The 27185-nt window shown below is 45.5% G+C and overlaps 1 protein-coding gene across 4 annotated transcripts in view; it reads left to right on the plus strand.

Annotated features, from left to right (window-relative positions):
* Window positions 1–409: 409 nt before the first annotated feature.
* Window positions 410–27185, plus strand: part of MAP4K3 (mitogen-activated protein kinase kinase kinase kinase 3) — a 140179-nt gene continuing 113403 nt past the window's right edge. Inside the window, exons 1-2 of one of the 4 annotated variants that reach the window (XR_012903069.2) lie at window positions 410–606; window positions 19135–19192. Coding sequence is in view for 2 of the 4 variants with exons in the window: in XM_075925807.2 (XP_075781922.1) it covers window positions 505–606; window positions 19135–19192 (160 nt within the window). In the remaining 2 variants the exon portion in view is untranslated. The remainder of the gene's footprint in view (window positions 607–19134; window positions 19193–27185) is intronic. The other 3 variants (XM_075925807.2, XM_075925808.2, XM_075925809.2) reach the window with 3 other exon arrangements.

The raw sequence follows: 27185 nt of genomic DNA on the forward strand, positions 1-27185 counted from the left end.
GCAGCCTGGGATGATGGGTGGGGTGGGGTCTTGCTGGTGTAGGGTCAGCCCGGCGGAAGGCCCTGGGAGAGGGGGGTCAGCGCACTGAGGCAATGCTGATCCTGTTGCGAGAGGATGGGGTGTCAGTGGCGGGGGGGGGGGGGCAGGGCCTTGGCGGGTGCAGAGGGCAGAGTAGTCTCCCCCCTCCCGCCGCTGATGCACTGGCGAGCCCGCAGGCGAGCCCCCTCTCGCACACCGCGCGCCGAGGGCTCGCCGAGCAGCCGGGGCAGCGCAAACACACCGGCCCGGGGAGCCACGTGGGCACGCGCGCGCCGCGCCCCTCGGCCCCGCCCCCCAGCCGCGTCCTCTCCCCCCCCCCCCGGGGCCCGGCAGGGGCGCATGCGCACTGCGGTCGGCCCGCGCGCCATGTTGGCTGAGCAGGCCGGGGGGCGACGGTGAGCGCTCCTCGGTGTGTCCCCCTCCCCCCTCCCCTCCGGTGACCGAGCGGCCCCCCCCATCCCCGCCATGAGCGTGGGGCGGGTGCGCGACCTGTCGCGGCGCAACCCCCAGGAGGACTTCGAGCTGATCCAGCGCATCGGCAGCGGCACCTACGGCGACGTCTACAAGGTACCGGCCCGCGCGGGCCCCCCCCCCCGCGTCAGACCGCCCCCCCCCGCACCCGCCAGCCCCCCCCTCCCCGCCAGCCCCCCCCCCGCGCGTCAGACCGCCCCCCCCCGCCCGCCCCCCCCCCGCGCAGACCCCCCCCCCCGCCCGCCAGCCCCCCCCGCGCGTCAGACCGCCCCCCCCCGCGCCCGCCAGCCCCCCCCCGCGCGCGTCAGACCGCCCCCCCCCGCGCCCGCCAGCCCCCCCCCGCGCGCGTCAGACCGCCCCCCCCCCGCGCGCCAGCCCCCCCCCGCGCGTCAGACCGCCCCCCCCCCCCGCGCGGCGGGCTCCTGTCACGGGGCCTCCCCCGGCGACAGCGGCGCCGTGTCCCCTCCCCGGGCCGGGGCCCTGAGCCGGGGGGGGCGTGTCCCTGCTGACCCCCCCCCCCCGCGGCCGCTCCGGTTCCCCAGGCTGGTGTGTGGTGCGGGGCGGGGCAGCAAGGGGGCGTGGGCCGAGTGTGGACAGGTCTTGGCAGGACCCGGATCGCCGCATGGGGTATTGGGGGGGGGGGTCCCTCTGGAGTCCGGATCTGAGAATCCTGCAGAGCCCTCAGGAGGCGTCGAGTCCAGCCCCCGGCCCAAGGCAGGGCCAATCCCAGCTCAGTCAGCCCGGCCAGGGCTTGTCAAGCCAGGCCTTAAACACCTCCAGGGATGGAGATTCCACCCCTCCCTAGGGAACCCAGCCCAGCGCTTCCCCACCCTCCCAGAGAAACAGTTTTTCCTAATATCCAACCTGGACCTCCCCCACTGCAACTTGAGCCCATTGCTCCTTGTTCTGCCACCACTGAGAACAGCCTCTCTCCAGCCTCTTTGGAACCTCCCTTCAGGAAGTTGAAGGCTGCTCTCAAATCCCCCCTCACTCTTCTCTTCTGCAGACTAAATCAACCCAAATCCCTCAACCTCTCTTCATAGGTCATGTGCTCAAGCCACCTAGTCATTTTGGTTTCCCTCAGTGGACCCTCTCCAATGCATCCACATCCTTTCTGTAATGGGTGGCTCCAGAACTGGACAATATTCCAGATGTGGCCTCACCAGTGCTGAATAAAGGGGAATAATCACTTCTCTAGATCTGCTAGAAATGCTTCTCCTAGTGCACCCTAATATACCATGAGCCTTCTTGTCAAGAGCACACTGTTGATTCATATCCAGCTTCTGGTCCACTGAATCCCCAGGCCCTTTTCTGTCGAACTGCTGCTTAGCCAGTCGGTCTCCAACTTGTTGCAGTGCTTGGGATTATTCCATCCCAAATGCAGGACTCTGCATTTGTCCTTGTTGAACCTCATCAGATTTCTTTTGGTCCAGTCCTCCAATTTGTCTAGGTTACTCTGGACCCTTTCCCTATCCTCCAATGTATCTACCTCTTGACTATACCTTGACCAAGAAATTTAGACCTTGGCAAAAATAATTGACTACCTCTGGTCTAGAGCAAACCACTCATCCAAAGTGACGCAGAACACTCTCTTCATATACATTTACACACCTCATTGCATTTACTGTACAGTACTCCACACACATTTTGGATTGTCTTGGTCACTTCGCAGCGACCATTCTCTCTACCTCATGCTCTGTCCATGTGCTGTTTATGTAGAACCTGATCTTTACATCACCTCTACATTTCTAACTTATTTTGTCCATTGTTAGTAAATAGTTCCACATATGTTCTCCCTCTTATCTTAGTGGGCTGAGACACTGTCTTTTTAAATCCAATGTTCTGTTTACTTCTGTAATTCTAGTCTCGAAGAAGTGAGACCTCCCTTTAGGTGTTAATTGATCATTTCAGTCAGGCCTCATCTACATTAATATGCTGTTTTCCCTTTTTTATTCAAACAAATGCACAGAAAACAAGTCACGGAAGAAAAAGGACAACACAACCAAATAGGGTACAAGCACAGCATATGTAGTAGGGATGTTTAAAAGCAGTTAAATTAGGTAATCGTGTAACTAAGATTTTTAGTGGTTACACAGTTACAGGCCTTGCAGTATAAAGCTAATCAGAGCCTGAAGTGCAGGGTGGCAGTTGGCTCCCTGGTAGCAGAGCCGGGAGGTGAAAGCTGGCTTTTAAGCCGTCTCCCAGTGTGCACTGGCTGCTGCCACGTTGCTGCCTCTGATACGGAGGAAACAGCACAAGATAGAAGCAAATTCCTCCAGAGTGAGGCGGCAGGCAGGAGCTGCTGTGTGTCGGAAGCTGGCTTAAAAGGTAGCACTCAGCTCCTGGCCCCTAGCTCCCAGCCCTGCTCCTAGGAAGCTGGCTGCCACTCCTCACTGAGAGCACTGATACAGAGCCAACAGCATGGGGTGGCAGCGGACTCCGTGGGAAACGGTGTGTAACCTTTATGGTATGCTTATCCGTTACCATAAAGGTTACACACTGTCTCCCAACCCTGCTCATGCTTATCAGTTAACCGTTTAAACAATCACACTACTTTCCTAATAATTAGCACTGTATTGATAACCTCTGAACTATGTACAGTAACTTTTAAGAACTTCTATTATTAAGCTTTCACCCACCTTTTTTATTTAAAAGCCACATATTGCATTATCTGAAGTTTTAAAGAAAAATCAGATTGATCTGAAAATGAGTAGTCCAGAACAGGATTTAGTTTGTGGGGAAGAATGTGAGCATCTCAAATTAAGGTATTTTGAATGACTTGTGACTAGGAGCAAACTTCAGAGATTGGAAAAGGTCCATCATTTACAAAATGAAAAGTTATTAAATCTCTTTGAGCTAGAATGAGATTACAGAGTGGTACTGGTGCACTTATACATTGACAGCATGGTGCCACCCATTAACTTCATTCTGGACATAATTTCAGAATCATCTTCATCTAAGAATTTAGTAGGGAACAAGGCTCAAGACAGGGGAATATAATGTAGGCTTCCTTCAAAATGACCTTTCATTTGCAGAATGTTCACTTGGCTGGGAGCCAGGAAATCATGAGTTCTAGTATCACCTGTTCCACTGATTAATTAAGGTGAAGCTAATTTTGCTGCTGTATAACAGCATCTTCTACTACGAGACTTCAGAATGTAAACACGAATGTTGGAAAAACAGGAAATACGTGGTTAAGCATACCACTTAAAACAGTGTTTCTCAACCAGTGGTACGAGTACTCTTAGGCGTACTTGAGAGAAGTCTGGGGGGTACGTCAACACAACTGAAATGTGGAGAAAACTGAATTTTTGTTTAAGTTTTACAGCATGTTATTATTTTTGTACTTTTTACACCCAAAAATTTCATCGCCCGCCTGGCTACGATTAAGTTGTTTAAACAAATGTGTTGCAATGGTAGAAAAACATTTTGTGTCTGAAAACTGTAGGCACTCAAGAGTATTTAGGATTTTTTTTTTTGAAAAAGGGGTACTTTATATAAAAAAAGAAGTTGAGAAACACTGACTTAAAAGAATGCCAGTGTTTTAATACCCTTCCCAGTTAAGGTGATGTTAATCAGACTGTAAAGATGCCATGAGAAACTGGGTTAACATACAAATATACATAATATTATCATTTTGTGTGTCCAGCTCAATTGACGATTAATGCAGGGTGGCTGCCAGTTTCCCATGAGGCATTATACACTCATTTATTTACTCTATCTCCACATGGTTGCATATATGTGGGACAGAACTAAACTTTCCCTGTGTTATGTTGAAAGTATTACCTTACCATTTTTGGTTTTCTTGCAGCATTAATGTTCTTGTAAGGTATATATATGTTGGGGACACCTTCTAAGCATTTCTGGTTTTCTAATATGCAATGCTCTGTTGTGTGGAAGTTATTCTGATTCCATCTTAACATGTTTAAATTGAGTATTCATAAACCCATTTAGGTTAGTGTGCAGAATCTCAGTTATACCTTATTTCATGAAAATATTAACAAAGATTTTGGGCCCTTTTAATCAATTTCCCTGCTCTTAATGGCAGCTTTGTAGAAAACAAGTTTGTTTTTCCTTGTCCCTGCTCCTTATCAGCATGCTAATTTCTAGTCTGATTAGGCCCTAACTTTTTTCAAAGTATATTTACTCGGTGTTCAGGTTCTCTCTTATCTTTCCACATAGAATCTGGTTGAGGTCTCTTCCAGGCTAGTTCATAACTTGGAAACTTTTCCAATCACTGCAGTGATTTTTTTGGTTTGTTTTTTGTTTTCAGCATTATGAGTGAGGTGTTAAAATGTAGCCAGATCAGCAAACATGGATCAATTGGTTAATCTTAAAATATATTCCCTTAAACTGTAGAATAAATACTTATAATTATAGAACCATTATTTGTGTGTTATATTTAGGTTGTTTTGGATTTGGCAAGGGTTTGTTGGAAGCGGTAGGGCATTGAGTGAGAGTCACTATAGTCTTCAGTTCAATGTTCTCTTGGTGGCTAATATAGTTAGATTAAATCAAGAATGGTGCTCTCAGTCTGAAAAATTGATAGATTTATGTTCACCATGTACATGCAAGTTCCAGGTTAAGATTAAATTAGATTCCTTGCAGAATACCTGATTCTTTTAACTCTTAGTATTGGAGTTGACCCGGCTTCTAGTTCTGCCATTATTTCAGTATCCACACAGTTTGTGACTATGTGAGGGTTAACTTGGGTCTTTTAAGCTGCCATTATAATTGTTGCTTTCCTCTGGGGACAGTCTCCTTAATGTTGACAATCTTGCTAATTGTTGACCAACTATAACCATAACCTTCCCCCCCATGTCTTTTTTCCCCAAAGTTATTGAGAAGGTAGTCAGGACAGCATGGTGTCCCCAAGAATCCTTAGATTTCCTTGATCTTTTTTTAAATTGGGCTTTCAACTGGGATATTCCACTGTGTGATCACTATTTTCCTTATAGTCATAGATGTATTTAGTGTGTTACAAAAATGGAGTCCTTTTCCCAAAAATGGATTTATGGACAGAGCTAAGGATACTCTGAAGAGATGAGAGCATGGGTCAAGACAATAAGATCCTGCTGTTGTTTGGATTGCTGTTTTTATATGGTGTCCAGAAATGTGCTAGTGCACAGTATTTGGGGGATACACAGTTTTTTCTTGAAGTGGGTTTAGAGAGAAGATTTGGAGATGATAATGGAATGTCTGGAAAAACAGATGTAAGGTTTTCTGTTGATTCTGCAATAGTTTCCATATCAAACATGCTTGGTTTATAGGGAAGACCTGTATCTTTTTCTAACCAGCAGCCAGGGAAACTCATTCCAGATTATACAAATCAAGATAACAAAGGTACTGCACATCAGATAATGTTTTCAGTGATGATTTGAGGAGGATGAGGAGAGTGCCTTTCTCCATGGAAGCTACATTATCTTGAGGGTTTTACATAGGTATAAATCATTAGGTCTAAATATTTCTGTGGAGGATGCAAAAGCAACATTAGACTCTTCCTTCCTGTCCCAGAGCTGTGTTGTCTCTGCAGTGCTAACAGGAGAAAAAAGTAATCTTATTTTTGTCACTAAAGACAGCCTAACACAGAGCTGATCTAATGAATAAGATAGTACCATGTTTAGTCTTTTTCAGAAGAGAGCTGTACTTCAGAGATTCCTGCAGGCAACATCTCAGAGCTGTTCTGTGGATGCTTAATTTTAACTTGTGGTTTCATCATTATATAAATGAGTTTTATTTATCTTAATAAATTTACCATTCAGTCCACTTAGTCTACTCCATCAAAATTGCTTTCCTGGTTGCAGTCACCTCTACCAGGATAATTTTGGAAACTTTTCCATCCAATCCCAGCACTGCACCACTGAACCCCTCGTTTGTGGATTCCCACAAGGAGCAATTCTCTCTGGTCCTTTTTAATATCTACATACAACTGCAGTGATCACAAGTTGCAGTGGGGAAGATCTTGGTTGAGTATTAGGAAAACTATTTCCCTAGGTGGGTAGTGAAGCACTGGGACGGGTTACCTTGGGAGGTGGTGGAATCTCCATCCCTAGAGGTTTTTAAGTTCCAGCTTGAAAGAGCCCTAGCAGGAATGAGTTAGTTGGAGTTAGAACATAGATAGGGGTGGGCAAGACAGCCTCAGTGGGCTGGATCGGGCCGGCCAACCCAGTTGATTTGGCCTGCGGCTGCCCTGCCACTCCCCTGCCCTCAGGCAAGTTGAGGCCTGGGGATGGGAGAATGCGCAGTCTCCACCTCTTGCCAGGGGTGCATAGTTCCAGAGGGACTCGCCAGCTGTTCGGTTCCCTCTAGGCACCGCGCACCCCTGGCAGGGCCGGGGCAAGGGACTTCATGTGTTCCCACGTCCCCAGATCCTGCTTGGCCTGGGGATGTGGGGAGCATGCAAAGTCTCCTCCCCCCACCAGGGGCATGCAGCACCGAGAGGGAACCACCAGCTGTTCAAAACAGCTGGCAGTTCTCTGTAGGTGCAGGGGAGGTGGAGGGCAAAGACTTCATGTGCTCCCTCACCCCCAGGCCAATCAGGGTCTGTGGGCAGGAGAGCATGGGAAGTCTCCTGGCCCTGCCCCTTCTGCCCGAAGCCCCATAGAAACATTAATCCTAGAACTGGAAGGGACCTCCGGAGATCATTCAGTCCTGTCCCCTACCCTTATGGCAGGACCAATCACCGTTTAGATCATCCCTGACAGGTGTCTGTCTAATCTCTTGAATATCTCCAGGGATGGAGATTCCACAACCTCTCTAGGCAGTTTATTACAGTGTTTCACCACCCGAACAGGAAATTTTTCCTAATGTCCAATCTAAACCTCCCTTGCTGCAGTTTAAGCCCCTTGCTTCTTGTCCTGTCCTCAAAGGCCAAGGAGAACAATTGCCCCCCCCCATGACACACTTTTAGATACCTGAAAACTGCTGTCATGCCCCCTCTGTCTTCTCTTTTCCAAACTAAACAAGCCCAATTCCTTCAGCCTTGCCTCATAGGTCATGTTCTCTAGATTTGTCATTATTTTTGTTGCTCTTCTCTGGACCCTCTCCAATTTCTCCACATCCTTCCTGAAATGTGGTGTCCAGAACTAGACACGGTACTCCAATTGAGGCCTAATCAGTTCAGAGTAGAGTGGAAGAATGACTTTTCGTGTCTTGCTCACAACACTTCTGGAATGAGTCCTTCCAGGGCGGCTCTGTGCCACTTCCGAAATTTGTGAAATGGCCCCCCTTAAAAAATGATTGCCCACCCCTGTCAGATGTGATAAAATAATAGGACTGGAAGGGACCTCGAGGTCATCAGTTCCAGTCCCCTGCACTCATATATATGCTTAGTCCTGCTTTGAACGGGGGTTAGACTAGATGACCTCCTGACATCTTTTCCACCCCTTATCTTCTTCTGTGATTCTAAAGGGAAGTGGTCAGATAACATACATCCATGATAGGCAACCTGTGTCTATGAGCTGTATGCGGCCCATTTGGGCTCGCTCTGTGGTTCGTGGACCCCTTGGCTGTCCCCCTCCCCCATGTGCGCCTCATGCACTGGAGCCCTACACATCCCTCTTCCCTCCCAGCGCTTTTGGAGGAGCCATGAATCACCAGATTCATGCACTGTCCCTGCTCCTGTTTGCAGAGCAAATCAGCTGTTTGTAGCCTTCCAGCTCTGGGCAGAAGAGGGAGGAGCAGGGGACAGAGCACGAATCAAGTGATTTGCATGCTCTGAAAGTGCTGGGAGGGTTGGGAAGGAGCAGATAAGTGTGAGGGAGGCAGGTGGGGTGCTGTGGAACCCCCCAGTGTCAGGTTGCCACTCTCTGATGTTACTTAGATACCATCAAGCTGTCATTTTAGATCTTTTCCTGAACCTGGTTTGGTATGTCCCTGTTCTCTGTGGGGAGCATGGGTACCTACGTCCTTTCTAATGAGATGTTGTTACCATCCTTTTGGAATGTGTTTTCAACCTATGCCAATACCAATTACTGTTCTACATCTGGTACCTAGTACCAATTACTGTTCTACACCTCTGCCTATTACCAATTAGTGTTTTACATGATTGGTCCTGTTCGTGCCAAGTTCCATAAGCAAGGGCCTGCCTCTTGCTCTCTGCTTAGCTTTGTAGTTGCAAAGGCTTGACCATTGTTAGCTAGACCTCATGGACTTATGTTCCAGACCCTCATCTTACTATACTGGTGGAAGCCAGTTCTGTCAACAAAACAAAAAGCAGAGTCTACACTGGGCCTTTGTCAGCAATAAAGGAAGGGGAAAAGAAAATGGTCTCTTATAGGGATGAAAGCCTTTTATTGCCAAAACTGTTTTTTCCCCAGCAAAAGTCACATTGCAGTGTGAATGTTCTCACTGTTTTGTTGCCAAAAGGCAGTTTTTGGCGACAAAACTTAGTAGTGTAAACAATACCTAAGATAACTCATCTCTGAGTAATACTTTGTCATCCCCAGTTGGCTAGGAGACTTGTTGAACCTTATCATCCACCAGGATACCAGTTATTTACACCTTTGATCTCTCTGGACTACAGCAGAACAGTGTTCCTGGGCATGATTTAGTACTACGAGTAATACAGAACACTGTAGCACCTCTGTCACACATACTACCACAGGCATTTAACGCCTTTCCTTTGTTCTCTACACTGGCTTCCCACAGAATTTCAAATCATGTTCAAGTCTCCATCCTTATTTTTGTGTGTTCTATGGCTGGACCAAGGATTTCTAAAAGACCATTTCTAAAACTCTGGGATTAAGACTGTGGTTGACAAGCATACTGCTGTGGCACACTGGAGTGCTTTACAATGAAGGTGAAACGCATGTGTTAGGATACAGAACTTTTTGGGGGGCTAGTCTGAACTCCTCAAGGGCCATCCCAAATCTCACCACCTCTAAATGCAAAGTGTGTTTCTTTGACTGGGCTTTAACAGAAATGCATAGCAACCCACATTTAAAAAGAAAAAAAGCTTCCGAAACAAGAAGCTCTAATGCACATTCTTCCTCCACCTAAGGAGAAAATTGAGCAAATAAACAACATGCAACCCATATTTAGTCAAGTTGCTACTGAAAGGTGCTCAGGTACTAGGGTGATGAGTGTGGTATAAGAATAGAATACAACAGAATTCTATATGGATAAAAAGCACTTGGGGAGAAGTGTAACTGATTACTATTAGCCAGCGTGAAAATACTTTTGCTGGCACATGAGTTTGTTTTCATATATCTTCTGTTTCTGGGTTTTACTACTGTAAAAATCATGGTGAATGCTGGGCCTGGGTATAAAAAGAGGAATTAACTAATAGTTTTTTCAGAGAGGGAAAATTTGACTCTATTCTGTACTAGGGATGTGAAGGACCAGTTGACTAGTCACTTTCCCCCCTGCTGCCTCTATCAAAAAGAGGTAGCAAGAGTGGGGAAGTGGAAGTGGTACTTCAAAGCTGCCGCTTGAAGCCTGAGGTCAGACCCTGGGCTCCATGTGGTGCTGCTGCTTTGAAATGCTGTATGCAGCCCCCCAGGGCCAGCTGAGGTGTTCATAGTCTGCACGTGGTGTTTCACAGTGGCAACGCCACGTGGAGCCCAGGCTCAGCTGGGGACCTTCGGTCTGTTGCTATACTTCAAAGGTGGAGGCGCCCTATTGACTAATTGAATAGTCGATGTAAAATGACTATTCAGTTAGTTGATATTTAACATCCTTATTCTGTACTACTGAGTTACAAGCAATCTCTTTGGATTTCAGTGAGGAAAGGTGGTGGTTTTGTACTTTCTGCACTGTAGAAAATCTTCACAAAAATTTACTCATAGTTCTTTGTTAAAACTGAAATAATCCTATTTGGTAGTTGCCAAGAGATGGAGCAGAGATTAATCTGATAATGGATGGCATCTTGTCCTTAACAAGTTGCTGTGAAAGTGGGCATTAGGGATGTGTACTTGTATACAAGTACACAATTAACTGATGACCCTGGGCTCATAAGTTAACCCTCTTCATTACCCTTCCCCCCGCTGCCTCTGTATCGGAGGCTTTAGAGGCGGGAGCAGAGGAGAGAATGCAAGCTGGTGTGCATGAGGAACCAGCTTTTAAGCCAGCTCCCCATGTGTGCTGGTTCCCGCCAAGCTCACTGGCCCCCTTTCTTCCTCACACCTGTGCTGCTGCCTCTGTCAGAGTTGGCAGCGCAGGGGGCAGGTGGGAGCTGGTACGCATGGGGAGGTGGCTTTTGAACCAGCTTCCCACAAATTCCTGTTCCTGCAGAGCCACCTGCCTTCCCCATGCTTCTGCCTGTCTCAGAGCAGGCAGGAGCCAGTGCTTGCAGAGAGCCTGCTGAGCCAACTATCCCCTGCCACACTGCTGTCTCTGTATCAGCAGCAGCTTGGGATGGGGAGGCGGGGGGAGAGGGAAGGAGCAGGAGCCAGTTTTTAAGCCACCCCATGAGCACCAGCTCCCCCTCCCTCCACTCCATGTATGTAAACATGTAACCACTGAAAATTCAGCAGTTACATGTTTACACAAATAACTGCATTTTAACGTGCCTCGTGGGGATAGCAGACTTCAATGTTCCATGATGAGAAACTTGTTTTCTCATTTTTTGTAGCTGGAATAGCAATAAAAATCATGTCTAAGTGCCCATGTGTGTCCCGATAGGTATCTTGTACAGATTCTCCCACACTTCAACTACAGCTTAGTAGGAAATGATTCTGTTTCCGCATTTGGCAGTCCTGTTGACTGGCGTACAGCCTCTGAAGGAATGTAGAATTACCAGATTGAATCAGGCCAGCGGTCCACCTAGTCCAGTGTCCTGTCTCTAATAGTTTTCAGAGGAATGTTCAAGAAACCTCACAGGAAGCAGAAATGGGATAATCCACCCCTCCATGGAGGTCTCATCCAAATCCTTGGTAGAGATTGGCTTAAAACCTGAAACATGAAGAATTATAACTTTCCCAAGTTTTGTACCAGTCCCTGCTACAATGAGGGTGCTATCTGTATGAAAGTCCAATCCCTTTTTGAAGCTTGCAGCTTGGAAGCTGGTAGAAAGACTCCAAGGCTGAAGCGCTGCAGTGGGAACACGGGGACGGGGGGACTGCTTGAGTCCCTACTGACTCCATGCTCCCTGTGGTGCCCCCCCTTCCTGCCTCTATGAAAGACAGCAAGGTGTGGGGGACAGGAGCCAGTCCTGGGGGGATACAGCTCATAGCCGGTCCCCCCCAGCACCATCTTCGGGCTGCCACCTGCTTCCTCCCACTGCCTCTATCAGAGGCAACGAGGATTGGGGGGATAGGGGAGGCTCTTGAGAAGCAGCCTCTGTCCACAAAGGTTCCAGTGGGGAGCTGGGGCCCCCAACGTACAGGGACTGCTGCTGTGTCAGCTCTAAGGATGTTAAAATACAGTCTAATCGTATAGTCGATAGGATCACTCTGCAGAGCTGCAGTGGGGGTAGCTCCAGGAGCTGATACTCAATGAACACATGACACTGACCACCCTGGTGCCAGCTGACAGGCAGGATTGCCCAGGAGGGAAGTTTGTAGGTTTGTGATTGTTCCTACTCTTGGCTCCTCGAGTTACTCCCTCTGCAGCGGTCCTATTGACTATTCGTATAGTCAATACAAATTGTATTGACTATATAATTAGCCTGATAACCGCACTTTAACATCCTTAGAGCTGACACCGTTAAATTAGACTCTTGTAAGGGAATGAATAGTTTAATTTTTTTTCCTGCAACAGGCAATATTTTGTGTTTATAAACATTGAACTTTGCCATCTTGTTGCCCATTCATCTAAATTACTTAGAGCCTTCTAATTCCTCATAATTCTCTCTGGATTTAGCTCATCTAAATAATTGTTGTCTGCAAATTGTGTTGTCGTACTGCCTATCTCTGTTCCAAACTGTTAATGGAGTAAATAGCAGACCAACAACAGAACCTGGGGGCATCAGCTCTTAATCTTTTGCCATGATGAAAATTTACAGCTTACCCTCTTATATTGAAAATAACCCTGTTAAGTTGTCAATCAGCCTCCTTTATTTTCTCTGTTATCGACATGCTCAAACAGTTCTAATAGATTAGAGCAGGGGTGGCCAACCCATTTAACAAAGAGTTGAAACAGTGGTGGAAAAAATGCGAAGAGCCTTACCAGAATTATCAAGCAAAAAAAAAAAAAGGAGGCTGCACCTTTCAAAAACAAGCTTAGATTTTTTGGCCATATCAGGCTCCCGTTGACGGCTGCCATCTTGGGCACCATTTTGAATCACCGCCCCCAGTGAGCACAGGGGAACCAGGGGCCATTTGGGAGGAGGGGGCGTAGGAGCGGCTTCACAAGCTGCTCTTTTGGGGGAGAAGAGCCACACTGCATGGATGCTGTTGCGCAAGAAAGCTCTGATTGCCATGAACAGAATGGCCATCAGAGCACCTGTGCTTTTTCCCATATGGGTTTCTTGCGCAAGAAGCCCCTCTGGAGTGTCCACACTTGCCTTCTTGCACAATAGCTATAGTGCTAAAAGCAATAATGCCTCAGAAAAGGAGGTTTACATACGCTGGAAAAAGCCCTCTCTTCTGCCGTTTAACTGCCCATTTAATTGCGCAAAAACTCATTTGAGGTGTGGACGCTCTGCAGGTTTTTGCGCAAAAACCTTGTAGTGTAGATGTAGCCTGTGAGACTTCTTTAGAGATGAAGGTTTACTTCAAAGAAGCGTTTCCCTCTAGAGATTAGTATAGGCATTTTTGCTATGATTTTAGAAGTTAGACACTGAACATGTGCCATCAGAACATATCGAAATTGCCAATGTGACTGGATGTTGTTTTTTTATAGAGAGCCATATATGGCTGCATAAATCAATGCCAACATCTTTAATTCCATCTGGAAAAGAGAGAGCAATCAATAGAGATCACAGCAAATTACTGTAATATACTCATGGTGAGATGATTCAGCACATGTACAGATGACTTCTGCATCAGTTTCATTTTCTGGATGGATTTAAGATGCAGCTTCATGTGAAGCACAGAACTATAATCTAGAGTTTAGAAAGGTGCAAACAACAGTAGCAAAGTCTGTATTTGAGAGAAGCAGTTGCAAGCTCTCAACCATATATAAATGGGGGGGGGGGAGGGAATTGTCGGCCATTGGTATTTCTTGATCATCGGAACTAGCTTGGAGTTAGTTTGATGGCAAGTGCAAACAGTAGATGAATACATACCTTTCTTTGTACTGTTTGCATATGTCCTAGTTGGTTTTTAAACCAATATTATTTATCTTATCTCGATTGACCTTCAGTCAGCTTTGGTCTCAACCAAACACTAAAGGGCTCACTTACCGTGCTGCAGTGGCTTAGTGAAGACACACACCAGTGGGAGAGCTTCTCCCACGGCTAAGTAAAGTCAATGACTGATTTTTGGCTGGGGATTGTTCTGTAGCTTATGTTGGTATAACTGTATTGCCCAGCTGTGTGGAAAATTCACACATTTGGCACTGTTGGAAGACGGGATACTGGGCAAGACGGACCCATTGGTCTGACCCAGTAGGTCCACTTTTGTGTCCCAACAATTGCCAGAACTCGAGCAGAAAAGACAGCTTTTGTTCCCTCAAAGTGTCATCTGTCCAGAGGCAAACAAGTTTTAATTAATTTCACATCTTTGCGTTGCAAACACAGAAGAAATTCTCACCCTGAGAGGGACTTGGATCAGCTATGGAGTAGTAGATAGTTTGGATTCAGTTCCTCCATCCACTGGCTGAGATTTTGCCTCTACCATAGATGTGCAAAGATAGGTTACTTTGGTTTTCACTATAAAAGAGTTTCAAAATGTCTTTATAATCAGTCAGATTTGTTCTGAGACTCGCACCGGTTATTTTGTCATTTTTTGCTTTTGATTTAGTTGAAGGAGGACACCTGTAAACCAGGGTGGCCTGTGAGGCCACAGCAGAGGATTCGTGCGGCCACCTCATTGGTGACTGAAGACAAAAATGTTTATAATGAACAATCACTAATGTATCGTTCCTCTAACAGGCCAGGGTCTCTCTTGGGATCTCTGGTGTTGCTAAGGTTCCTGTTTTGAGGTATAAAGACTCCTACATTTCTGGCTGAATATGAGCAGCACCACTCCAGTACCTTATTGCTTGTACCTCTGTGGTTCATGCTGCATTGAGTATCTAGCTGGCACCAGTTGCACAATGTGAGGGGCCTTAATTTTCATCACATCTTGTTACTTTTAACATTATTGACCACTGATTTTTGCATAAATCTACCGGAGCCCAAGTCGAAGCCTTTTCCCTCCATTAACACCTTGTCTTTGCTGCCCTATCCCAAAGGACAGAGAGGTACTGAAGAAACAAATGGAATTAATACTTAATTCCAGTTTCCACTTCACATAACCTCTCTCTGTCTTTTGTTCCCTCTACCACCACAGGGAGAGGGTGATCCAAACTCTTGCATTTGATGTATTTCAGGGGTGCTGACAGAATTGACGTCCCTGGACAAGGTGGGGGTGAGAGGGGGTGGCTCCCTGTTCCCAGAAATGGCGGGGCTTTGGACAGGAGGGGCAGGGCTATACCGCCCGGTGAGTGCTGTGCTGGCCATCCGATCCTCAGGAAGCTTTCGTAGCTGCCCGGAGCATGCTGTGTGGTGCTCTGGCAGCAATGTAAAGAGGCCAGGGCTTCTGTGGAGTGGCAATGTCGGCGGTGGCTGGGAGCCCCGGGCCCTTATGAATCGCCAGGCCCTAGGGCAACTGGCCTCTCTGCCCTCTCCCTCCTGTCAGCCGGCTTGGGGATCTGTCTCTTCAGCACACTGCATCCTTGTATCACTGTAATGGACCAGACTCACCACTGTGGCATCTCCTGCTCGCCCTGGGAATTAGCTCAAGTCCTCCTGCATGGCACCGTACTGCTCTGGTGTCTTGCCTGCTGTTATTCCTGCTTTGCTGTCTCCAGCACTCTGCCCCGTGCTGCTCCCCAGACTGTGGTGTCCTCTTCTGGACACAGCCCTCCAGCTGTGCCTTGCTCGGTTCTTTCCCCCCCTTCTGGGGCCTGGCAGTCTTTAGTCTCACCACTTGTCTCATCAGCCAGCTGTAGTCCACGGTCCATCCCCTTGCCTGGGGGTCAAACTGCAGGCTGGATCAGCCACTCTTCATTAGCGAGCTGCAGTCTGTGCTCTAATCACTCTTCTCAGTGGCAAGTGGGGCGAGTCCCAGACCCACCCACTACTCTGGGTCCCAATCCATGGAACCTCTCGGCAGCAGCCAAGTACTACCCCTCCTCCAACTTCTGCTGCCTCTTTCCCCAGGCCAGTTCCTTGTAGCCCCAGTACCTTCCTGGCCCGTTGAGTAAGGGGCCTTAGTCTGGCAGTCCTCAGGTTGGCATTTCCTGTTGTTCCCCTGACCTTGCCCAGCACTGCTCTTTCTACGGTACTTCTCTAAGATAACCAATTCTCCTCCTTTGCACTCCAGAGAGAGACTCGCCCTGCTCTGTTGAGCAGCCCTTCTTACACGGCCCCCTCTGACTCTGATTGGCTGTTCCACCGAGTCGTCTTTCTATTGGTTGGGGTTCTCCATAGCCTCTCTAGGATCTGCTTTAATCCTGTTTCCTCCCTGTTGGGGGCAGTTGCCCCACCACAACCACCCTAAGATCATTGTTGAAAGATAATGCTGCCACAAATGAGAAGTTTCAGGGCTGCGAAAGAAGGAATATAACCATTTGTTCCCAGGAGAAGATCTGCTTTGTTCTCTAACACAGGGATTCCTGCAAATTTCAGGACCTATTTATACAATTACCTGGAAGCAAGGCTCTCATCTTGCAAGGTTTCTTGCAGTGTTCATTCCTTGTAGCAGTGCCAAAAAAGTACTGCTGTGCCACAGAACAATGAGAAGTTTAAAGTCAAGTAATATTGGGAACTACTAAGGGTAGAAAACCAAAGATGGAAATGTAAGATCATTGTGTTTTCCCACTGGCTTGCAGAATGTATTTGTATGCTTGGCAGATTGCCAAGTTTCTCATGTATTGATTACTATCTTGCTGTTTTCTGAACTCCAGTTCGAACAAGTTTACAAGCTCATCTCTCAAATCACTAAAGTTAGAGGTTGTTGATTTATACAGTTCAATAAGTAGATTTTCATGTTTTCACAAGCATAATGGAGATGGCTTTTTTTTAATCTTCAAAGCCTGGTTTTCAATCACAGTCTTGGACTAAGTTTTATTGTAAATCAGTGGGACTTAAGCTTCTAATGGCTAGATTTTTAAATATATTTAGGAGCCTAAATATGCAAATAGATGCATAGGCATTTTAAAAAATCCAAATAGTTGATAGCTTCTTCTTTAGAACTTTCAATGCTTTTGTAAATTTGGCCTTAAGTGATTCGATAATTTTGCTTGCTAATATGTTGTAATTGAGAGGGTTGAAAAGTGAACTGATAACTTAAACATAGTTTTAAGGTCAATTATATCATGATTTGCTAGGGCTGGAAACACATTGGTGGACTTTCACAAAATATTTTTAAGGGCCAGTAAATTCTTCCAAGAAATGGTTTTAGATTATTAATTAAGAAGGGGGGGGGAGAGAGTCTGTTTACCATATTTGGGTTTCTTTTAAAATGTCTTCTTAAAATGTAACTTTGTTTAATTTTTTAACCTAACAAGGTACATTTTTGAATAACAGCACCACAGTGTATAATGGAATTCTGGTATTGAGCAATTTCCACACAGGTTTGCTAGGATGTTGCTCAAAATCAAATTGCTGTATATAGTGGGATAGGAGTGGGGGGGGCTATTTTCATATTGTCTTAACTCAGCAGACTTGTCATTTTAGTAGCTTCACAGGTGGAAGAAGCTGTCAGTTTGTAGTAGAATACAAACAGAAAGGTTGAAGTACTTTCTTGAAAGCAACAAAATTCAAGAGCCTTGGATAGAAGCTGCTTCTCATCAATGCAGCATGCTTACTGCTGCATTCCTCCTGATCTCCCAGTTTGGGGTCCATGTTATGCTGGAACTATTTTGTAATCAACATGATCCAATTCTCAGGTCACAAATTTACAGCGATCAGTGCAGCATAAATCAGGGACCTTGCTTCACAATTTATATCTGATGTGCCAGAGCGCATGCTTCATTCCAAATTAGCTTTGTTTAGTATCCTTGCAAGAAAGTTTTGCAATTAGAAAATAAATTTGCCATGAAAAAGTCTTGACAGAACTAAAACTCATTAACGATTTCCAGATTGTGATTGCAAACTCCAGTCTTGTGACTGTGGTTAAGAATCAATGCATAGTTCACCACTTTATTTGAAAAGATGGCAGGGAAAGAAGGGAGGGGAAAAAAGGATAAATATTCTAAAATGTGCTTTGTTTGGATTGTGATGCGTGGCTTCTTGAAGCCAATGACTTCTCAAAGATTTTTGCTTTATTATTATACAGTCATGAGGATTGCACCTTAAAAGACATTCTAAATAGTGTAGCACCTCTAGTGCTAACAGCACAGCAATGTTTATTTAGCTAATCAAACTATATGATTTAAGACCAGTTGCAATGTTTAATTACAGTAACACATTTAACTGAAGAAAGCCCTAACTATAAATTAATTGTGAGTAGGGATGTTAAATATCAGTTAATTAAATAGTCAAGTAACCTCATGAATTCTTATCAGTTACTCGACTATTCTATAGTCCTGGGGGTGGGGCTGGAAGGGCCGGATTGCACTGGCTATCTCGAGGAGCCACCTGCCATTCCATGCTGTTGCCTCTGTATCACTGGCAGCAGCGTGGGGTGCCAGGTGGGAGCTGATCTGCGAGAGGAGTCAGTTTAAAAACACCTTGCTGCTGCCTCTGATACAGGGGTGGCAGCAGTAGGATTGCCAGGTGTCCAGTACTGGACTGCACAGTCCGGTATTTGCAGCTTCTGTCTGGTTAAAAATAAAACAGAAAATACCGAACATGTAGCGTGTCTGGTATTTTCTGTTTTTCTTGGACAGAAGGGCACTTGGGACATTCTTCCCCTGATGCGTCTGGTGAGGGCCAGGAGTGCAGGAGATAAAGGCGCTGGGATTTTTTGTGTGTGCGGTTGTTGTTTTTTTGTTTTGTTTTTCCTCAACAACTTTGTTCCCCATTTTGTTTGTTTTGTTTTTTCTTCAACCAATTTTTTTCCCACCATGTTCGATATTTTTTGTGAAACTATCCGGCAACTCTAGGCAGCAGCCCCTGTCGGGGGGCAGATGGGGTCTGAGCTCCTAGACCCAGTGTGAGCTGGAACTGAGCCAGGCTGCCTACCCCCTAATAACACTTTAAATGCAGAATTACAGTGAGGGTAGGTCCTGGATCCATCGCAAGCCAGGATTGAGACAGGCTGCTGGCCAGCCTGCTAAAAAAATGTACTGGATGGGGCAGGAGAAATGAATGTAGTTTATAGCATTAACCTATGAGCTTTTGCTTATTGGTTAATCGACTACGCTATTACATTCCTAATTGTGAGATCATTCTGATGTGATGTGTAAATCTGCAAAATGTTTTATTTTAGCACAGACCAGTAAAATACTGCATTTGTTTAAAAATGTAAATGCATTTATAGTTCAAGTAGTGAGTTTTTATTTGCTCTGTCGTGATTCTTCACTTTACTGAGAAATATAAAATTAGGTCTGCTACTGTTTTCCTGTGTCCTAATATTCTTTTTTTTTTAATAGGCTCGGAATGTTAACACGGGCGAGCTAGCAGCAATTAAAGTAATAAAACTAGAACCAGGTAAGTGTCTGCTTGTGTTGAAGCTTTCTGCTGTACAGACTTTAAATGTTTTTCATGTTTTAGTTGTGCTCAGTTTGGCTGCTTTTATTTTACAAAATTACCTGGTTGGGTTTTTTGTTTTGTTTTTATTTAAACAATGGCTATGCATAAGGAAAGGGATAATTTCTGGTCCCCCACTCCCAGATTTCCTGTAATGCATCCCCTGTTTCATTGTCATAAGTTTTTACGGGCAAAAGAGTGAACACAAAGAAATGTCCTCTCCGCCCCAAAAAAAGCAGCATAGGAAGCATGGGATATTTTTAACTTTTTATTGTGCTGCTTTGCCTGCTGTTTTGCATTGCTCAGTCCGACACCGTGGTGCTTATGTCTTACATCTGTCTCTGCATATCATACTGCAGAGGGTGCTTAGTTTTTTGGGTTAGATATAATTGATAAGTATAAGAACAGCATTCTCAACTATTCCCATCATGCAGATTACTATCAGGAAGATATGGGTGGCTGAGTGGAATCAAGGAACTCTCTTAAAGAAAATCAAATGTCCAAGTATGTTTTTCATAAACATACAGTAATTTTAGAATGAGCGGCAGTTTGGACAAAGATTATACTTTGGATATGGCTGCCATGCATTTGAAGTTTGATTTGCAGTTTGGATAGGTATATCCATGCTAGGTTTAATCTGATATGATAGCCGCAGTAGCAAAGACATAGTGGCATAGGTTCTACAAACCGGCCCAGTTCTAAGGATGTTAAATATCGAGTAATTTACTAGTCGAGTAGTCGATGTAATTTTCATCGACTAGTCCAGTGGTCCCCAACCATTTGGAGCTGCCGGGCACCAGGGGGCGGGGCCGTTCTCCCACCGGGGGCGGGGACACTCACGCACCCAGGGGCGGGGCCATGCATACACCACACCCCCATGTGCCACGTGCTCAGGGCCGGCACCCCCCATAGCTGTGCGCCCGGGGGTGGGGAGGCTAATTCGCCGCGCGCCCGGGGCTGGCGCCCCCCCATAGCCGTGTGCCTGGGGCCAGTGCGGCCAATTTGCCGTGTGCCTAGGACCGGCGCTCCCCATGCGCCGCACACCCGGGGCACAGGCGGCCAATTCGCCGCATGCCCGGGGCCGGCGCCACGTATGCGCAGCGCACCTGGGGCCGGCACTGCGAACGCGCCCGGGGCAGGTCCATCCCTGAGCACTTGGCGGGCGCACACAAATGCCCCTGCTGGCGCTATGGCGCCCGCATGCACTGTGTTGGGGACCACTGGACTAGTCAATAGGCACTTCTGCATTCCTCCTTTGAAATGTACAAGAGCCCCTGCTGGGGCTCCACATGCAGCCTGGGGCCAGCGGGAAGTCTCACTGATTTTGGGTTGCACATGGGCGTTCCAGCTTTGAAATGTACAAGAGTCCCCTGGGGGCTCTTGTCCGTTTCAATGTGGGAGCACTCTCATGGAGTTTGGGGGTCAGCGGAGGTCTCCCCAGCTGACCCCAGGTTCTGTGTAGTTTGAAATGCTGTGCTGAACCCTGGGATCAGCTGGGGACTCCACAGTGTCATTTCAAAGCGGCAGTGCCGCATGGCGCTGACCCCAGGCTCCATGCAGTGCTGCCCCTTTGAAACACAGCAGCTCAGCTGTGCGGCACTGCCTCTTTGAAATGCCAATGCCTTAAAGGGGCAACGCTATATGGAGTCCGGGGTCAGCTCTTTGTGGTGCTGCTTTGAAACACTGAGGCTGTTTAAAGGGGCAGCGCTGCACAGCTGTTTCTGGGATCAGCTGTGCGGCGCTGCCCCTTTGAAACACTGCCTTGCATTTCAAAGCGGCAGCACCGCACAGAGCCCGTACCAAGTATCCTCCTCTTCCTCCCCCGCCCCCTTTGCTGCCTTTATCTGGTAGAGTCAGCAAGGGAGGGGTGGGAATTGACTAGTCGACTGGACTATCCAATAAGCATTTGCTTATCAGGTAGTCAACTAGTCCTTAACATCCTTACCCAGTTCCCTTGGGAATGTGTACATGTTACTAGCTTGTGTTTCCATATTTTTACTACTGTTTTTAGTGTGCTAGCTAGATTAAAGCCATCTAAGCTGCAAATCACACCTTCAATTGCAGTATAGGTAAATCCTAAGAAACTTGACTCGATATAAGCAAACAATGGGTGTGAAACATTTAAAAGGAAGCTCTTTAGAGCTTCAGTTTAAAGTAAGTTGTATATTTTTTCCCAAACCATAAAGTAGTAGATATTAAGAGTATCAATTAAAACCTTATCAGTTTGTGTGAAATACAAACTGTGCAGGGTAAAAGGAATGAAGATTGTGAGTCAAAAGAGAAGCAGAGTGAAAGAGAATGGAATATGAATCTAGAAATATGGGAGAACTAATTGTTGGGTTTGAAGGATCAAGGACTTTTGCATATTCCATGAGCCCAGAAATGCTCATGAACACCCGACTAAAGCACATAATTCACTGTCAGGAAAAGGTAGTGCGGAGTTGAGGTCAGATAGAAGTATCTCATTTCCTTCAGCAAAATTCAGATTTCCAAACTCCAGAAAATTCAGAATTAATTCCATGCCCATGATTCACACCAATGCAACACTAACTGCCTCTAAAGCTGGGAATAGCACTGGAATTGTCTGCATGAATTCCACTGCATTAGGTGTACTATGGTCATGGCATTAGCTGGAGCAGCTTGGTAGAGGTGTGATTGTCATGTAAAGAGATCTAGGTCAGCGACTCTGCCCCCATCCTGTGTGCTCAGTGGGAAAGAGGTGCATTTCTACCTTGAGGGATCAAGATTCTGTTCAGTATTTGAGCACTGACTTGCTCAGGTTGTCAGTAGGGGGAACAGGAACCTTCTTACCCTGCAGATTGTCAGCAGTGAAGTAGGCATGAGAGCAGCTGGTGTGTTTAATAATAGAAAGTGAAAGTGTAGTGTAAATGGGATCCTTTGGGTCAGAGTTAGGGGCTGTAAAATTTAACAAGTGTTGGGGTTGGTTTTGGTAATAGACTCCGTATTTGAGAGTAGAACACAATGGAGAGCTGTACAATACAACTCACATAAAACGTGTTGCTTTACCAAACAGAAGGTGTGTGACTGTGACAGATGTCATGTGCCCTGTTCCCTGAATGATGTGCCCTATCTGCAAAGACATAATGTGAATGTGTGCTATGGGAGTATTAGATTGTCTCTCGAAGCTGGAGTTCAGGTTGCTTACAGCTCTGATTTTCAGAGGGTTGAGTTTTGCTTGACTGCGTGTTCCAAAAAGGCAGGAGAGATCTCTGGGCAGCCTTATCTCAGAATCACTTGAGTTTGTTAGTTTTTTAAACAGCAAGGGTACATCTTCACAGCAGTGTTATTTTGGAGTAACTGACATTCTTCCGAAATAACGTAGTCCGCGGCTACACTACAAGCAGTTATTTCAACATAATGTTGAGCTGGAGGACTTCTTACTCCGACTCCCGTAACCCTCATTTTACGAGGAGTAAGGAAAGGAGGAGGAAGAGTGCTCTACCTCAGACTTCCTGCTGTATAGATGGCGCCAAAAGCCGAAATAAGCTATTTTGACTTAAGTTACACAATTGATGTAGCTGAAATTGTGTAGCTTATTCTGGCTTTAGCTTTGCTGTGTAGACATGCCCCATGATAAATGTGTGTTAGTTATTTGGATAGCTGTAGTTCTCACATAGGTGTGCAATTGATATGGTAGAGTTATAGTGACTAGTTTAATTAGAAGATTTAGCTTTTATATAGTGATTTGTGTCAGTAGATTTTAATGAACTTTAATTTTAATGAACATTATCTCCAGTTCATAGATGGAAAACTTAGGTATAGATAAATAAACTTTCTCAAGATCATCCAGCAGTAGCCCATTGGCAAAGCCAGGAATAGTCCCAAACCAGTGGTTCTCAATCAGGGGTATGTGTACTCCTGAGGGGACGTAAAGGTCTTCCATGTCATACATCAACTCATGTAGCTATTTGCCTAGTTTTATAATAGCCTACATAAAAAGCACTATCAAAGTCAGTACAAACTAAAATCTTAGACAGTGACTTGTTTATATTGCTCTCTCTATTATACACTGAAATGTAAATAGAAGAATATTTGATGTTTGTAAGCAAGTTGTTTTTAAGTGACTTGTAACTTGGGGGTATGCAAAACTAGTCAGACTCCTGAAAAAGGCATAGTTGCCTGAAGAGGTTGAGAGCCACTGTATTAGGCCTCACAATTGCTGTGTGATTTCTCAGTGATCCTCCCCTTTGGTATTCCCCATGTTGTGGAATTGGGACAGTGGAAATGCTTGAAGTGCGTTGTTGCTAAGAGGGCTGGGAAGAGAAATCTTGGCCAAGCTCTGTGTCCTCAAATCTTGACAGTTTTATCACATGGTGGTTACAGCAACTTTAAGGGTGTGCGGGAATACTCGTGTGTCTTCCCTTTTTCATCTCTCTTCACCATTCACCACATGTGGCATCCAAGGCAAGAGTTCTCTTCCCATCCTATTAAGCCAGGGGTGGGCAAACTGTGGCCAGCAGATGTATTTAATCTATCCCTTGAGCTCTCACTGAGGAGCAGGATTGGGGGCTTGTACCACTTTGCCCACCTGGTGCTTCCCAGCCCTGGACTCTCAATTCCATCATAGAATACTAGGACTGGAAGGGACCTCGAGAGGTCGAGTCCAGTCCCCTGCCCCCATGGCAGGACCCAGTATTGTCTAGACCATCCCTGATAGACATTTTCTGTTTCAGCCAACCTGTCACATGTCTTGTTTTTTTGAGAATTACTTTTATTAAATCCCCCTTTCATAAAATTAAAAAAACCCTGAGGATTGTGACTATGCCTTCAGACTGTACTTCTGCCCAAATGAGTCTTGAACTGGCTTGAGACAAACTATGTTGACTCTTCTCTTCTCTGATGCTCAGTGTAATCCATTGAGTTAGTATGCTAAACTCTCTGGAGAATATTGTTCAGAATCTTGCTCCCCAAAGGGTGCCAAGAACTAATTGGGGCTAATTCTCAAACAACTTATATCAGGGTCAGAGCCATGTTTGAGCCCCCCCGCAAAATATTCAGGAAAATGTCATCCTTGAGAGAGCTTCCCACCCCCATGTGTAAAAGCTGTATCTCAGGAACCAGTTGACTAAGCTAGCTTACATTTATTCACTAATGCCTAGCCAGAGAGCCCTCATGAGCAGAGAGAACTAGTTTTCTGAGATTAAAAAACCAATAAAAACATAAAAATCCATGTTTTATCATGACTAAAAAGAAATGCGGAATGGTGGTTTCCCTGGCCACTATGTTTTATGATATATTTACAATTTTTAAGCAAGTTTGAGGCCTGCCAGTACCATCTGTCATTAATAAAATTGCTCTCCAGCCATCCAGCTCTGAAGGCAGCACCACCATCAGCAGCAGCAGTGGAGGGTGGCAATATTATGCCACATGCCATCCTTACTTCTGTGCTTTCTGGAGGTGGCCCTGCCTTCAGATCTTGGGCCTGGCCAGCAGCTGCTGCTCTCTGCTTTGCCTTCAGAAATAGGTGGCCAGAGAACAGTGGCTTCTGGCCAAATGCCCAGCTGAGAAAGTTAGCAATGCCAGCAGCTTCTCCTCCTCCTCCTCTCCCAAAATGTATTTTGTGATTTCCTTCCCCTCCAAGGGGGGCATGCCCTCTAGTTTGAGAACTTCTGGAATAAGTGACACTGGAACTTGCAGTAAAATTTAGTTAATATATTTTATTTTTCACAAAATATAAAAGATGAAAGGTTCTCTGTAAAAATGCAAAATCTGTGTGTTTCTCTGGCAGAAATATTTCTAGGGTCCCTGCTCAAGAGGCATGCCAGATTTCAAGGCAGCCTGAGTAACAATGCAGATTTTAAAGCAATTAGTGAAACTGAGCTTTTCATTAAGAGAGCTCAAGTAGACTTGGTGGGCCACTATAATAGACCAGTGTATTAATTGTGTATATGATTGGATTCTACAAGTTGAACCTCTCTAGTCTGGCACTCTCTGGTCCGGCAAGATCCGTGGTCCGGTATGATTTTAGTGAGCTGGATGTCCACTTATCATGGGGGTGGCCAAGTTTCTCACAGTCCCATAAAGTTTTTGTAAAGCCACCAGTCCTGTCAGTGTTCTGTGCTGTTATTTAGCTCTAATTTACCTCTTCTAATAGCCTAGTAAGCAGTGGAATTGTTGGTAATGCTGCTAGATAATATTGACCTCCTGTAGTTCAGCAAATTCTCTGGTCAGGTCCTGAGGATGCTGGATTAGAGAGGTTCAACCTGTCCAAAGTGTAACTCATTTACATTAATTCATAAAGTGTTTTATGTTGGGACTGATCTGATTATGGATTTGTTGAACATGACAAATGCTTTAAGTTTGGATGTAAGATGTACATTTAGTTTGTTACTTTTTAGCTGTTGTGCTGTTTCACTTTAAGGTCCATGTTAGGGGAAAATCTTAATATTTTGAATTGATTATGTTTTAATGGATATTTGTTGTGTGCGTGTGTTAATACGCACATCTCATCCTAACTAGTACAGGTCATCTTAATAGTGGTATAGCCGTAAACAAGACATGTTCACAGCATGTTGAAACTGGAGCTATTTTCAGGACATCTTGCACAGTAATATAAAGAGGCACTCATCACCAAAAAATTTGGCCTTATATGATTTATATTTGGTTAATGTTCCAAGTAAAAGGAATAGAAACACCATGCACCTCCTGGAGCTACAGAGTATCTTAGGCAGACAGTTACATGACCAGATTTCTCAGCTTTTAGTAGGTGGAAATGATGTTTTGCAACTCTTTCTAAATATGGCATGAATCTGCCTTAGGAACTTAACCCTCAGGACAGTGTTCTGGATTAACATAAACTGCATGCTGGTCCTGAGATAGAGAGGTTCTATTACAGTTTTAATTTTCTTCTAAATTGGGACTAGTACCTTGTGTGGGCTTTTGGCAGCTAATTGATAGGGTGGTGCGTAACTGTGATAAGTCGAAGCTGGCCTCCACTCCAGGACTTCTGAATGACTTTTTGTCCTAAGTAAAGCCAGTTACAATACTGTAATGAAACCTGGATATAACAAAAGCTGCCTCATAGGGGCAAGGTCCACTTTTCAGATGGATCATAGTCTCTCTGCTAGTTGCAGATTAGATGTTTGTGGGGGGAGAATAATTTCTTGCTTTTCATGCTGTCTGAGAGCAGAAACAATATCACGTGACTTAGGCAATCAGTTCTATTTTATGGATAACATAGTTGAATTTGAGCAGTTACGTTGCAGCTTGTAGATTGAAACTTGAGTTCAATACACAAAACAAATGATTTTATAAATATGTTTGTTTGCAAAAGGTTTGGGAAATAAAGGGCTAAATTTGCAACACATTATTTCTTGCAAAGATCATGTGATCAACTCTATTGAAAGTTTTTTAATTCTTTTGGTAATGTATAAGGTTTTAAGCATTGAGGTTATAACAATTTACAGCCAGACCAATACAAAATAAGTTTAGTGTGTGTCCTCAACTCCAGGACAATAGTCTTTGGTAAAAATCTGCCTTTTGGTTTATAAGCATTGTCATTCAGTTATGCGAACACAAGGGTGGGCAAATTCTGGCCTGCGGGCTGGATCCGGCCCTCAGTGGTGGGCCCCCACCTCCGTTTACCTGCACCTCTGCAGGTACTGGACGATTGCAACTCTTATTGGCTGTGAATCGCTGTTCATGGCCAGTGTGAGCGGTGGGAAGCGGCATTCCCATCCACACTGCTTCCCGCCGCTTGAGTTGGCTGCAAACAGCAATCCGCGGCCAATGAGAGCTGTGACCATCCGATACCTACAAAGGTGCAGATAAACATAGCAGCAGTGGCCCACCAGGGACTAAGCCTGGTAGGTTGCCATTTTTTTTTTTATTGCCCACCCCTGAGCTAACATGAGGTACAATGTAATATGTAACACGGCTTTTTATAACTGGTCGTAACAGGTTACCTGTCCTTAAAAATAGATATATATTTTTT

The sequence above is a fragment of the Pelodiscus sinensis genome, chromosome 3 (genome assembly GCF_052426305.1).
Source record: "Pelodiscus sinensis isolate ZL-2025 chromosome 3, ASM5242630v1, whole genome shotgun sequence".
NCBI classification, from domain to species: domain Eukaryota; kingdom Metazoa; phylum Chordata; order Testudines; family Trionychidae; genus Pelodiscus; species Pelodiscus sinensis.